Source organism: Diachasma alloeum, unplaced genomic scaffold, assembly GCF_001412515.2.
Source record: "Diachasma alloeum isolate Michigan unplaced genomic scaffold, Dall2.0 Dall_scaffold_00858, whole genome shotgun sequence".
NCBI classification, from domain to species: domain Eukaryota; kingdom Metazoa; phylum Arthropoda; class Insecta; order Hymenoptera; family Braconidae; genus Diachasma; species Diachasma alloeum.
In genome coordinates, this window is record NW_021680979.1 from 83502 (window position 1) to 96087 (window position 12586).

Sequence of the window (12586 nt, forward strand, 5' to 3'; positions counted from 1 at the left end):
GAGGAGTCCCGGCTGATTCGCATTTAATTCTGAAAACCCTCCCGAGTCGAAATACTCGGGAGGCGAAAGCCTACTGAGAGAGTGAAAAACCCTCCAGGATGAGAGTAAATTCACTTTACATGGATGATTAGGCCGTGAGGCTTAATATCCAGCCTGAAATAGTGGCTGGTGACGTTTGGCATAAGATACTCCTGGTGGACCTCGCCCACTCTACCGTGTCACACTGATGCTAGCTGGGCAACCCTTTGCCCGGCCACAGAAGTACTTTGAGTGGACGAGTTTGCCTCAGAGGCCGGTTTTCGTCGAACCTCCCGTGAAGGTTCGGCTGGCGCCCGACTATTGAGCGATAGAGACGGCTAAAAAGTAGTTTGGATTTTTCCTGGGTGACCAACCCGGGAAAATATCCTTACAATGTATAATTGAACCATTGATAGTGTCAAAAATGTATGATTGCACCATTGATAGTATTGATTAGAATTTGAAAGGATTCTTTAACATCTCTAGACCGGTGGTACGGAAAATCTTTTGCCAGCAAGTAAAGAGTTGGCAGGACATTTTGTTTCTCGAGATGGAAGAAAGTCAAATGTTGCGAAACATTGCACTGCGGAAATTAACTTAACATTAATGTATAATTGAATATTATTTGTAGGGAATGTCAACTGTAAAATGGATCTCTTGACTTCTTTTGCTAATAAAACTCTTTCTGAGATAATTGTGTGAATTGAAGTGATAAATGAAACTCAGATAAGACCAGAAAAGTAGATTCACAAAGTATTTATAAATATTTGAAAGTAAAACAAAATAAAAGATTATTAAAATACCTTCGGAGAAAATTTTATGGACTACAGGGAAAGTTTCTTCATATTTTTTTGGGAAAACCAACTATAGGGATATTAGTCGAATATATTGCGGGCCGGGGGCACCCACTTCAGTTATCTGAATTGTCAAACAGGAACAAAATTCACCCTAGAGTTTGAATAGCCAACACAGCCCGTATTTTTAGTAATCGGCTAAAAGGTTCTGGAGGGGATCTTTCTTTGAAATCAATTTTTGCAAAACAGCTTACACTCCATATATTTTTTCATGTATAGAACCCATCGTTGGCATATTTAAGTGATTTATAAATTTTTCATCTCTTGACGCACTTCAAATTGTCTTGAACCGTCTATCTATTGGTCTGGCTATTCTACTATTATTGTTTTTACAATCAAATACATTTCTTATCACCATACCTGATCCTGCAAATGATCCTCAATAGCCGTGGCCCCCAGCAGATTGAGCTTCGACTCAATTAACGAAGCAGCATCCTCCAGTTTCGCCTCTCTATCCGTCATCGTCACTTCAGCTTTATGATAAATCTCCCTCCACCAGTTGTACCTGTTCTCAGGAATATCTGCAGAAGCAAAACATAAGGTTCTCAATCCCTCCGTAGCAAATGCCTCCAGATGATCCAACGTCGCTTGCCTGAAGTCATCATCCCCATCGAAATCACCAGCATCCCCAGCCCTCGAAGCTAATCTCTCATAAATGACAGAATCCGCGCCTTTACAGAATATTTTAATCTGCCCTTCAGGTGTCCTGACTATCACCGACATTCTCTTCCTCGCAGACGTAAACTCAATGACATTGAGAATCTCATAGCGATATCTTTCCCCCAGTGCTTCTATCTCCACATAACTCGGGGTTCTCGTATCGAAGATGTAACCAAAGACGCGCGCCCCATCCACAAGAGCTCTTTCATCTGGAGAGGCTGCATGATAGATGATATGCCCATTCACTCGCTCAGGAATCACAGTATGACAGACGGACAACATCACCATGAACTCGTGAATGATCTCGGCATGGTTGGACTTTTTTTTATCATTCGATCTGGGATTATTTGCATCCCCTCTCCCCTCGATAATGTCCCGAATCAGATCACTGTCGGGTTCTCCAGAGCCTCCAGGAGCTGCAGGACTGGGTAAATCATAAATTCGTCCTGCCACTGAACATCTCTTGAACTCCATGACATTCCTCGTTAATGTTCCAGTCTTATCAGTGAATACGTAATTCACCATTCCTAGCTCTTCGTTCAGATTGCTGGTTCTGGCCATTGCTGGAGTGTCTGTCTCGGCGTGGTACATCTCAATGTCCATGTTGATGAAGGTTGCTTGAATGAACCTTACGACTTCGAGAGTCACTTGGAGGGAAATTGGGATCAGGTTGTTGAAGAGGATGATGAATGTGAGGAGATTGAAGGCGAAGTTCTTAGTCATTCCTGTCATGTTCTCTAGGCCCAAGTACCTGTGGGATTTTCAACGTAAGAAACCCTTTCAGGGATTAATGGGTTAACTATTTTTGAAGGTATTATCTCACTGCTACTACTATGTTCTACTTAGAGAATGGGACATCACAAATATTCCTAAGAAGTTGAAAACCATCTAGATAAAAGGATGTTTCAGACACAAACAGTCTCTGCTCGTCAAAAACTTTTAATTTGAAAAGTTCTCAAGTTGATCAAATTGAATATGAATAGCATTCGATGTAGGTAATAATAGAGAGTAAAATAATTGTTTCACTGCTTGCTGAATACAATCGTTAGAATTGTTGAAAGGAATGTAAGCCTAGTAGTGAAATAGTGATGTGAGAGGAGTCAACTTGGCCTCGAAAGTGAATTGACTATTTTTTTTCACCATTCAATTTTAAAAAATTTCATCAATTGCAGTGGATACTTGATTTTGGAAAAATTAAATTAATTGACACTAGAGATTATTTTATACTATATTATTCTATTTTATTTTTTTCGCCTTTTCCACCTTCAGGATTAGATTAAGTTAATTCGATTCATTCTTATTCTTGATATATATATTTTTGACAACTGTAAAACTGCATCTTTTCGAATAATGAAAGGATACCCATCAATTCGATTTCTATCCTAGTTTTTTGATAGAGTGATGAATGTAAAATGGCATTGCATAGCAAAAATCCCAAATTGGAGATTGAAAATTTTTAAAAAGTGATAATCGGCTAGGAAATGGAAATTTTTTTTTTCTCATGTGTGTGTGGAAACTTGGAATTACTGTCTTTTTCTGCAAATACGGAAAGGATGTGAATATTTTCAAGTTTTATGATCTCATTTTAACGAGAAGAACTGAAAAATACAAAATAACGTGGGCGGAAAGAAATAAAAAATTCAAATTTTCGATGTCTCCGGAAAGTTTTAAAATCGATATAATTTTTCGAATAATGAAAGAATACCCACAAATTCGGTTTCTATCCTTGTATCCTGGTTTCGATAGAATAAATAGAATAAACAACAAAAATTAAGAATTGGAGACTAAAAATTTTGTCCTATTATTATTATGTAATAATAATCAGTGTAGTATCAGATAGTCGATACATAATTTCCCGGAATTTATTGTGACTTTGTACTGAGAGAAAAACGGATATTTACGATGAAGTTTATTGTTCCAAGAATGGTCCAATGCGCCTCAATCTTTTAGGGGTCTCCTCAGTACTATATATTTAGGAGAAACATCGCGAAAAAGCTTAGTTCATTTTTCTGATTTTCGATAACGGATACCTCGAAAATGGAGTCGTTCAAATTCTTTAAATTTAGAGCATCGTTTTTTAATATACCCAAAAGCAGATTATTTAAGAGGATGATCCCAATTATAAAGTACTAAAGAACCCAAGGATAAGCAAATTTAAATAGAAGAAGATGGGGCATAGTTAAACGTTTGTCACCCAGACACAAACACCTAAACATAAATTACGTTTAAGAAATTGTTTTTTACACTTTCTGAAGCATATTTTGCGCTTGAAGTTGAAGCGTAAATTAGACTAAAAATCGCCGTAAATTAGGCTTATGTAAACGTAAATTACGATTATTTCTTCCGTTTTTTACGTTTACTCATTGCTAATTCACGATGAAGGAAAAAAAGTTATTTCAAGCGTAAAATACGATGTTTTTTCGTAAGTTACGCATAAGTAAATCGTAAAATACGTTCCTAGTAAGATCGTCATTCACGATTTCTTAAGCGTGAAAAATGCTTGATGAAACGTAAAAAACGCTTTGTTTGGGCGTAATTTACGTTTTTATTTTGTCCGTAAAATCCGCCTTTTTGAAACCTAAATTCTAATTCTCATGACGGAAAAAAGCCACCAGACATCATATTGGCGATAAGCGTGAATTACGTTTAGTGTTAGAAATCCGACCCACATTTCTATAAGAATCGATTCGAATTAGCCAAAACTAACAAATATGGTCGGTCATTCAAGATCGTGAAAATTCCGGAATTCCGAACTTGACCGAGGGGCCGACTGGCGAACGCTATCAAATCTGAAAAGTCAGTAATAAACCGTACTCGTAACTGAACCCACGTCGTTCGTTATCATCAAAATCACGCAGAAAGTCAGCACGGAAATCAACAACTATTACCGAACGTTATCATCTGAAATAAACATACAGTCCACTAAATAATCGAAGCTCAACAAAATAACGAAAACTCAACTATTGTAAATAGTGTAAATATCCTCACATTATATTAAATTCAATCAGAAAAAACAACGCGAGTTTAATAATTTCAAACACCACCCGACCCCGGCCATCATTAATAGAAATTAACATCCTATTTGTAACATTTAGCAAAACGTAATTTACGTTTAGGTTTTTCGATGTGTCGGCTCCAAATCCCAATATAAGGGACAGTGGGATAAAACGGCCCCTTTTGACTTTTTTTGTGATACTCATAACTCAGAAACAAATTCATTAATTGAGATCAGTCTAGACTCATTCTAAAGGGGAAGAAGTGTAGTTTCCATGGAAAACAAAATTATTTCATTTTATTTAAAATTGAATGAGCTGTGAACATTTTTGAAAAATCAAAAGGGGCCGTTTTACCCCACTCTCCCCTATCTGTTTATATACAGAGATATCAAGATAGAGTCTGTCACGAACGCTTCACTTTACGCCATTCACCCCTAATTATATCATCATTAATTCATAAAATCTCCATGAATATTAAAATCAGTAATATTATCCACTATTTTTGTAATGGTAATATTCTTCAAACCATTTTTCATTAATTTGATAATCAATAATATCCTTCAGACAATTCTCATTCCTTCCACACTGAATAATATTCTTCAGAACAATTTTCATTGCTTAGGTTTTTAGTAATATTTTCAACTATCATTACTGAAATAATATTTTCTGCACATCCCCAGAAGAAACCCCTCAATTAGTCTTATCCAAATAGATTTTTTCTTTTTCTCTCCGTGTCAACTCTGATTATCAAGAGCTTGAGAACTCGACAACGTATTGGTATTTTTTAGATATTTCAAACATCCCATTGTTTTTAGCCGCTATTGAGAGTGAATAACATGGTAAGCTATCATTTATTTTGGAAACTAGGGGGCTACGTTCCCTGTTTGTTCCACTCGCCAATCCCCATATGATTCCCATGATCCTTATTCTGACCCTTGTTAGACTTTATTATTGTGACCCTTAGTTAGACCTTTAATCGGACTCTTGTGAGTCTTAATCTTGTGACCCTTAATCTGACCCTCGTGACCCTTAATCTGATCCTTGTGACCCTTATTGAGACCCTTAATCTGACCCTTGTTACCCTTATTTTCACCCTTGATCTGACCCTCATGACCCTTAATCTGACCTTTATGCCACTTGTTCTAACCGTCATGATTCTTATTTTGACCCTGATGAGCCTTATTTTGACCCTTGTGACCCATAATTTTGGAGTCTTAATTTCGAGTACCAAATTTTCATCACCAGAAGTCGATTTGGATTTTTATAGTATCGAAAAATTGCATGCAAAAAGATTAATTTAATTACATACCACAGGCCGCCTTCATTGGCATTCGTCCACAGTACGTTAAAAATGGCGGACACAAAGCACAGCAGTAGAAGGATGAAAAAGAGCATCAGCACTTGGGTGTTCGTGAGACGATCCAAAGTAGATCGTTTCAGTGGAGCTGTTGTCGTGTTGTTCTGCATGAGTTTCGTGTCGTGGCCTGTGTAGACAACCACCCCAAAGGCCCACCGCGTGTTTCTGAGAATTGCACCACGCAGGAGGAGTTGGTCTGGGCCCAGTGCAACATGCTGCTTGTTTGTTTCACGAAGAACACCCATGAATTCGTAGAGGTGACGGTTCGGGGGCTCACACTGGATGTTCGCCTTGAAGTTCATGAGCTCCACTGTGTCCAGCAGCATTGCTATCTCGGGGTGCGCCTGGCGGATCTTGAGGTTCGTCTCACCATCGAGGTTGGCGGTTTCTATGAAGGACATTCCCTGGGGCTCGGATGACGAAAGGAGGATCAAATCTGCTGGGAAGAAATTGTTGTTGTGCACTTTTACGACGTCACCTACGGCCACCGATCTCCACTGGATCCACTGCCATTTACCGTCTCGCAAAACTTCTACCTCACGCATATTTATCTCGTCATCTGCTCTGTGCCTTTTCTGTAATGAGACGTATTGCAATTAATTCAGGTAAAATAGCCCGAGAAATGTTTCTGAAAGAATCGAGAGTTTGTTTTAAATATTTTAAGAATAATTTTTCTGCCTATTTTACATGAATGGCGCAAATTTTTATATTAAATCAAACGAAATTAGCTGTGTAGGAGTCGAAATTCAAAAAAATAATTCGTAATTGCTACAATACACATTTTTTCAAAAATTTTGAAAAAAAACTCTGTAGCGATGGTCAATGCATGAGAAATCTCACTCCAATAGCCCCCGACTTTAAAAATTCATAGTATTCTCCCCTTAATCGGATTATGAAACTGGAAAACAGAATTTCTGCAGGTATTTCGTGAACCACAAAATTTATCAGGGTTGTCAAGAGAGCATCTTTGTAGAATCTATTTACTGCAATTTCATACATGCAATATATTGTGTTACAAACGCAAATAGTTGTGCTTTCTCGCAAATGGTTGACATCTATTGAGTTTCCTGTTCGCAGCAGTAGTGAGGGTAAAGTGATTGTTTTTGTGTCCTCTAAAATTTAAGCACACTAAACCACCACGAACAATGAACTTTTCAAACAGGTATTACAAGAAAAAAGATGGTTTTTGATTAATTGTTGAGGTGAGATTGAGAAAGGGATGTACATTGAGGGGAGAAATCATTTTATCAATTGCAATTTGTTGGAATCAACAGTACACTCAGAGAAAAACGAACAAGTTCTCAAACAAGTCTTGTTTGAGCCAACAAAATCGTTAGTTGAAAATTACCAAAAAAATAATTGTTTGGTTCGAATAGGAAAGTCTTAAACATGAATAATTGCTTTGCTTTCAACAACAATGAAATATTTAGCTCAAGAGGCGGATCATTCATACAAGGCGGTGGGGAATAATACTGTTTGGAACAACAAAATTCATTTTCATATTATTGACTTTGTGATTCACTGCCCCTAAAATCAAATTTTAAGCTTGATTAATTATGCTGTTACGAAGGAAAGAAATGGCTTTAGAAGAAAATAGACGTCCTTTTCTGTTACCTGACAAAACTTCCAAATAAAAAAGTCTTATGATTGTTTTTTGGTATGTGTCGACCGACCAATCATGGAATAGAACCATTGTGCACATCGGCCACATTGGCTGTTTCCAAATTCGAAAAAGTGGAAATCACTACGAAAATAGCAGGTTTCGATACGAGTCCGTAAAACTGTTTCTTAACCAAACATCAGAGAATGCTGTTCTCACGAGTGTCGAACTCTATTTTTCATCACAACGTGCGAAAAGTGATGAAATTTCGCGTTACGCACAAGTGATGAAAAATATCGTTCATAACTAGTGTCACGGGGTTTTTCACCCGCGTAATCGCAGGAGGTCTTTTACTTCTCACGAGTAAAAAAACCTCGGAACCCGCCATATAATTTACTATTGCACAATGGAAATTTTTCATCGCAGGACACTTCAAATGCCTAGCACAAATTTCAAAAATTAGATGATCATCAACCTGCTAATTTTCCTTTGTAATACCTAATGGAAAGCTCACTTTTCGGGAAGGTATAGTGTCCGTGAAGTGCTTGTTTCCCGCACGATGTGCGTAAAGTTCAAAGGTATTGCGTACTGTGAATCCTCTTCGTAAAGTTTTGCTTTAGGTACCCGAAATCCACTTTTATGCCACTCATGCCTGAAACCGGCTGAATTAGACACGAGACGCGAAGCGTCGAGACATAAAATTTTGTTCAGTACTTGTTGGGAAATTTCGTCCTTCACGTGTGTGGTTACATCACTCGCCTTTGGCTCATGCTGTAAAGCCCACACCCGTTAAAGACGATATTGCCCCACATGTACTGAAATATACTATTCCTCAACTTGAGTTTTACGCCCCAAAAAGTATAACTTTACGTACAGTCAACATAATATACTATTTCGAAGCAATACTTAGAGTGAATGCACATGGAAAACATAATCCATCCGGAGACGCATTCGTATAACCAATCAAACTGCAAGTTTTTTCAGACAATTTTATTTGCTCGATTTTGATTGATTATGGGAGTGCATCTCTGCGGGGCTTCTATTCCATGGGCATTCGCCCTGATATGAGATTTTTCTTCACTACCAGTGTATGACTCATTTTCTCCCTATTTCAATTATTTTGTTCGTCTTCACTCAAGTACATGACATAAATGGAGAATAATGCATGTGTGATTGTCCCGCTATTTTAATCAACTTCTCAATATCTGCATGTTTGAGATTCTTATGAAATAATGTACATGTTGTTCTAGAATTCCCTCCTTCCCGACATCCATACATTATTGGACTTCATAGATTGGAAAATTTACATATCTATTTTTCGATAGGAAATTTCTATGGGAATAGAGTGATGGAATGAGGAAAAGCAATTCAATGCAGCGGAGAAAGATCGAATGTGTGGGGAAAATAGTATATGGAGGGAATGCTCGGATCCAAGAGGAAAAGCGTGATGTGATGCTGAATCAAATAAAGGGGTGAATACGTGAGACATCAAACAGAATATTGCGAAGGAAATGGACCGAAAAATCAAGTATGAAAGTATGTTAGCACAAAGGGAAGGGAGAACGATAATAATAAAATCTGTAGTAAAATGACAAAAGGGCAAAATGGTAAAGTCATAAAATCCGGTGCCAAATTGCAGTATGAGAAGTTTTTGAGTTTATTTTAGTACTCATTCGTTTCATCAGTGGACTATCTCGGTAATGCCAGTACTGCCGGGAGGAATCATCAATGGTACATTAATGTACTCGCTGGGGAATAGAATTTTGTAGGAATGTTAAGATTACTAATCGTGCTGGAGGCGAGTCTGTAATCTCATTCATTAAAAATGCTATCTTCCAACGAATGTTTCATAACAGTCACGATACACCGTGGAGGGAAGGCGTGCCGTCTCGTACATAGTGTCGTAAAAAAACTTATTGTACAGAGTTTTATGTACACAAGAGCTCTCCCGACGTTTCCCGCGGGACGAATTAGTCCCAAAGAAGTTTGCGAAAGCATCTCGATCTATTTGTTTTACTCATTTGTCATCAAATTATATTTACGATGAAGGATTTTATGGGGAATCTTGCGGCAAATTTCATGGGCTATAAAACATACTTTTTGAAATTTTTCTCTGAACCCACTGATTTCAGAGATATTCGCAGAAAAATTTGAATTCTGTTCTAATATTCGTTTCACTACTAACGTATTAGTTATAAAATAATCTCGGTGGAGAGAGATTCCGGAAGAAACCATCAGAACACCTTTTTTGCTGATAAATACTCCTCCCTTTTGAGATTCATCTTTATTCTCTTAAAGCCATTCATTCAAGAGATATTGTTGCCGAAAAAATGTAGTGAAACAATTTATGGTCATTGTCAAGGGCTCTGCTTGGCTTAGAGTTGCTTGAGTTATGTAGTCAGCTGAATAGTTCAATTACTCATAATTGTCACGTACTCATACTCAATGAATTTTGGAAATAGTTTAACTACTCATTGATTACTTCAGCAGTCTGATGAAACAAAAATCATTAGAGAAATGACATACTTATAACAATTTAATTAGCATTGTAATTATTTTTCCAACATTCCTTCATCTTCTACTACATTGTTTTAGTATTTGTCATTGGTGTAATGTACAGAAAACTATAGCGAAAGTCAAAATGCTTCGATATTTACCATTCAAATTATTAATGTTGTGGTCCACCTACATTATTTTTTAATATAAAAAAGAAATTCATTATTTTATATCCGATTATCCAAATAATCGTCAATCTTCCTAACTCAATTACTGATTAATGAATAATTCGAAATTTGACCATTTAAATTGATGATTACTTTAATAATTAAAATTTAAGAGTGATATTAACTAATTGACTACTTAATAATTCAACAGTCATTATAATTTATGGATATGGCTATCCCTGGCGACGAATAGTGAAGTTTTCTCGGTTGGCCCGGGAAAATTTACTAAACGTGAAGGTAATTTGTGCCGAAACTGTAAAATTGACCCTGCATTCCATCAAAAATTATCCCAGTGAACGTGAATGATTGCTCAATATTGGGTATAACTTTTCTGTAACCGAATGATTTTTTAGAGAACGCGTTCGGTAAAATTTCACTTCCATTCGTCCCTATGACCTTCAGATGGGTGGAAGAAAAAAAATATCCTACCGATGTGGGAAATTTACTGTACAGGAGAATAATTTTTACATCCACAGATTATTAGTTATTATTTTATCGAACGAATCGTAATATATCGTCCACCAACAGGTATTTTTTAATTGAATTACATTTCGCTCCACGATTACCTTTCGTATAGTAAAATTGGCCAGGATTTTCTAGGTAATTTTTGTCCACCTTTTATTATTAATCCCGTGTATTATTTTGTTGGTTTAGATATATTTTTTCAGAGCCTGATGGAGCTCAAATAATTAATGAAATATGAGTTAGAATGAGAATTAGCTAAATATTATTTTTATTTTCTTCAACAGTCTTTGAAATGATTCTGGATGTTGAAATTGATTTCTGAGAAAACTTACGATATCTTCAACAATTTCCTTGAGCGCCGATACACTGAGGATGAAGATAAGTGGAACGACTGTCGTCCAACGTCCAGTGGGTGAGACATCAGGGATTTGCTGTTGGCAGATTAAACAAATACCATGACCATTACCGTTACTGCTGTTTCAAGTTTCACGTCACTGATAAATCAAATAAATCACTTACCTGCATCAGTGCAATGAAGAGGAAGAAACAGTTGCTATATCTCCGAAACTGCTCGAAGAGGAATGAAGGGATGAATGAGAGTAATGAGTACTTAGCCGTTGTAATGTGATTGTTTTTGTATTTGGCTGGCTGATGTGGGGCATTTATGAATACTACTCTTTCCTCCTGACCGTCCTGATCGGGGGGACGTCTGTCGTCACCCTGGGAGCCTCCATTCTCTGCTCTACTTCCAACTGCAATCGAGAAAATTACGTTTGTGATTCGTCTCAGGGAGAGTAGGAGATTGTAGAGTCTCAGGGGATTTCTTTTCTTATTAAAGGAATTCGATAGTCTCCTTAAGTGATTGAATAGATTGATCATTGGGTGGGTTAGCGCTGTGATGGAGACGATGGTTTGTTTGTAATTACTGTGAAGTTAGCGTGGTAATGACTTTTTTAGATGAATTCTAATGAAATGGTTTTTTTGTTGTTATGCAAATATGCCAAATGAAAGTGGCGTGGGGTATAACTGTTCAGAGAACTTTTTTGTAGCTGAGAAAATTCCCTACATAAACGGTTTCTACCATTTTCTTCTAAAATTACTGATTACTTGAACATTTCCATTTTGTCGACTTCTTCATTGTTTTTTTTATCTTCATTATAACTGAAAAGCTCTGTTAAAGACATTTTAGGGAAAAATCATTATTGCCAAGAAAATTTGCAACATGAAAAATCTGGCGTGTTTTTCTCCCAAAATCGTTCATTAACGAAATTCTTCCGTTTCATTAACTGTTCATTCATTCAAGACATTTTTTGTAGTCACAATTTTCAATCATGAAGGTCCTTCACCATTCCCTTTCAAAATCTATATTTATCAATATATTTTTTTTATATACTTAATTATGCGATTCACCTCCTCAAACTAAATTCTAAGCTTGATTAATTATACCTTTATGTAGAATGGGTTTAGAAAAAAATAAGTCCTTTTTCTTAGCTGACAAAATCCAACTAAGATAGTCTTATGACTTTCGGCTAAAACTCCTCTGTACAGAGAGAAAAAATTCCTAGAAGAATTCATATGTCAGCACCATGAACAAGGTGCAATTAACACCCTTGGGACAATTATCTTGCAGCACCAGAAAAAATACTGCGCGTTCAGAAAAATTTCTTAGCAATATCGGAATAATTATGGCGCTTCGCGTTAAATGTTTCTGTTGTTGCAAAATATAATTTCTGGTGCTACGCGATAATTTTTCCATCAGTGAATATTGCACCTCGTTTATTCTGCTGACACATAGGGGAGGGTGGGGCAAAACGGCCCCCGTTCAATTGTCAATAACTTGTGAATGACATTGTGAAAATTCCCAGTTTCAACTTCATTTTGAAGATAATTTTTCATTCTTCAAAACGAGCTCT

General features: G+C 36.8%; 1 protein-coding gene across 5 annotated transcripts in view; it reads right to left on the reverse strand.

Moving 5' to 3' along the window:
• LOC107044989 (probable phospholipid-transporting ATPase IA) overlaps window positions 1–12586 on the reverse strand; it is a 75693-nt gene that overhangs the window by 40214 nt on the left and 22893 nt on the right. For all 5 annotated transcript variants that reach the window (XM_015267071.1, XM_015267072.2, XM_015267073.1 and 2 more), the window contains 4 exons: window positions 11193–11425; window positions 11006–11104; window positions 5838–6460; window positions 1233–2283 (listed from right to left, as the gene is read on the reverse strand). In XM_015267071.1, coding sequence (XP_015122557.1) covers window positions 1233–2283; window positions 5838–6460; window positions 11006–11104; window positions 11193–11425 — 2006 coding nt within the window. The remainder of the gene's footprint in view (window positions 1–1232; window positions 2284–5837; window positions 6461–11005; window positions 11105–11192; window positions 11426–12586) is intronic.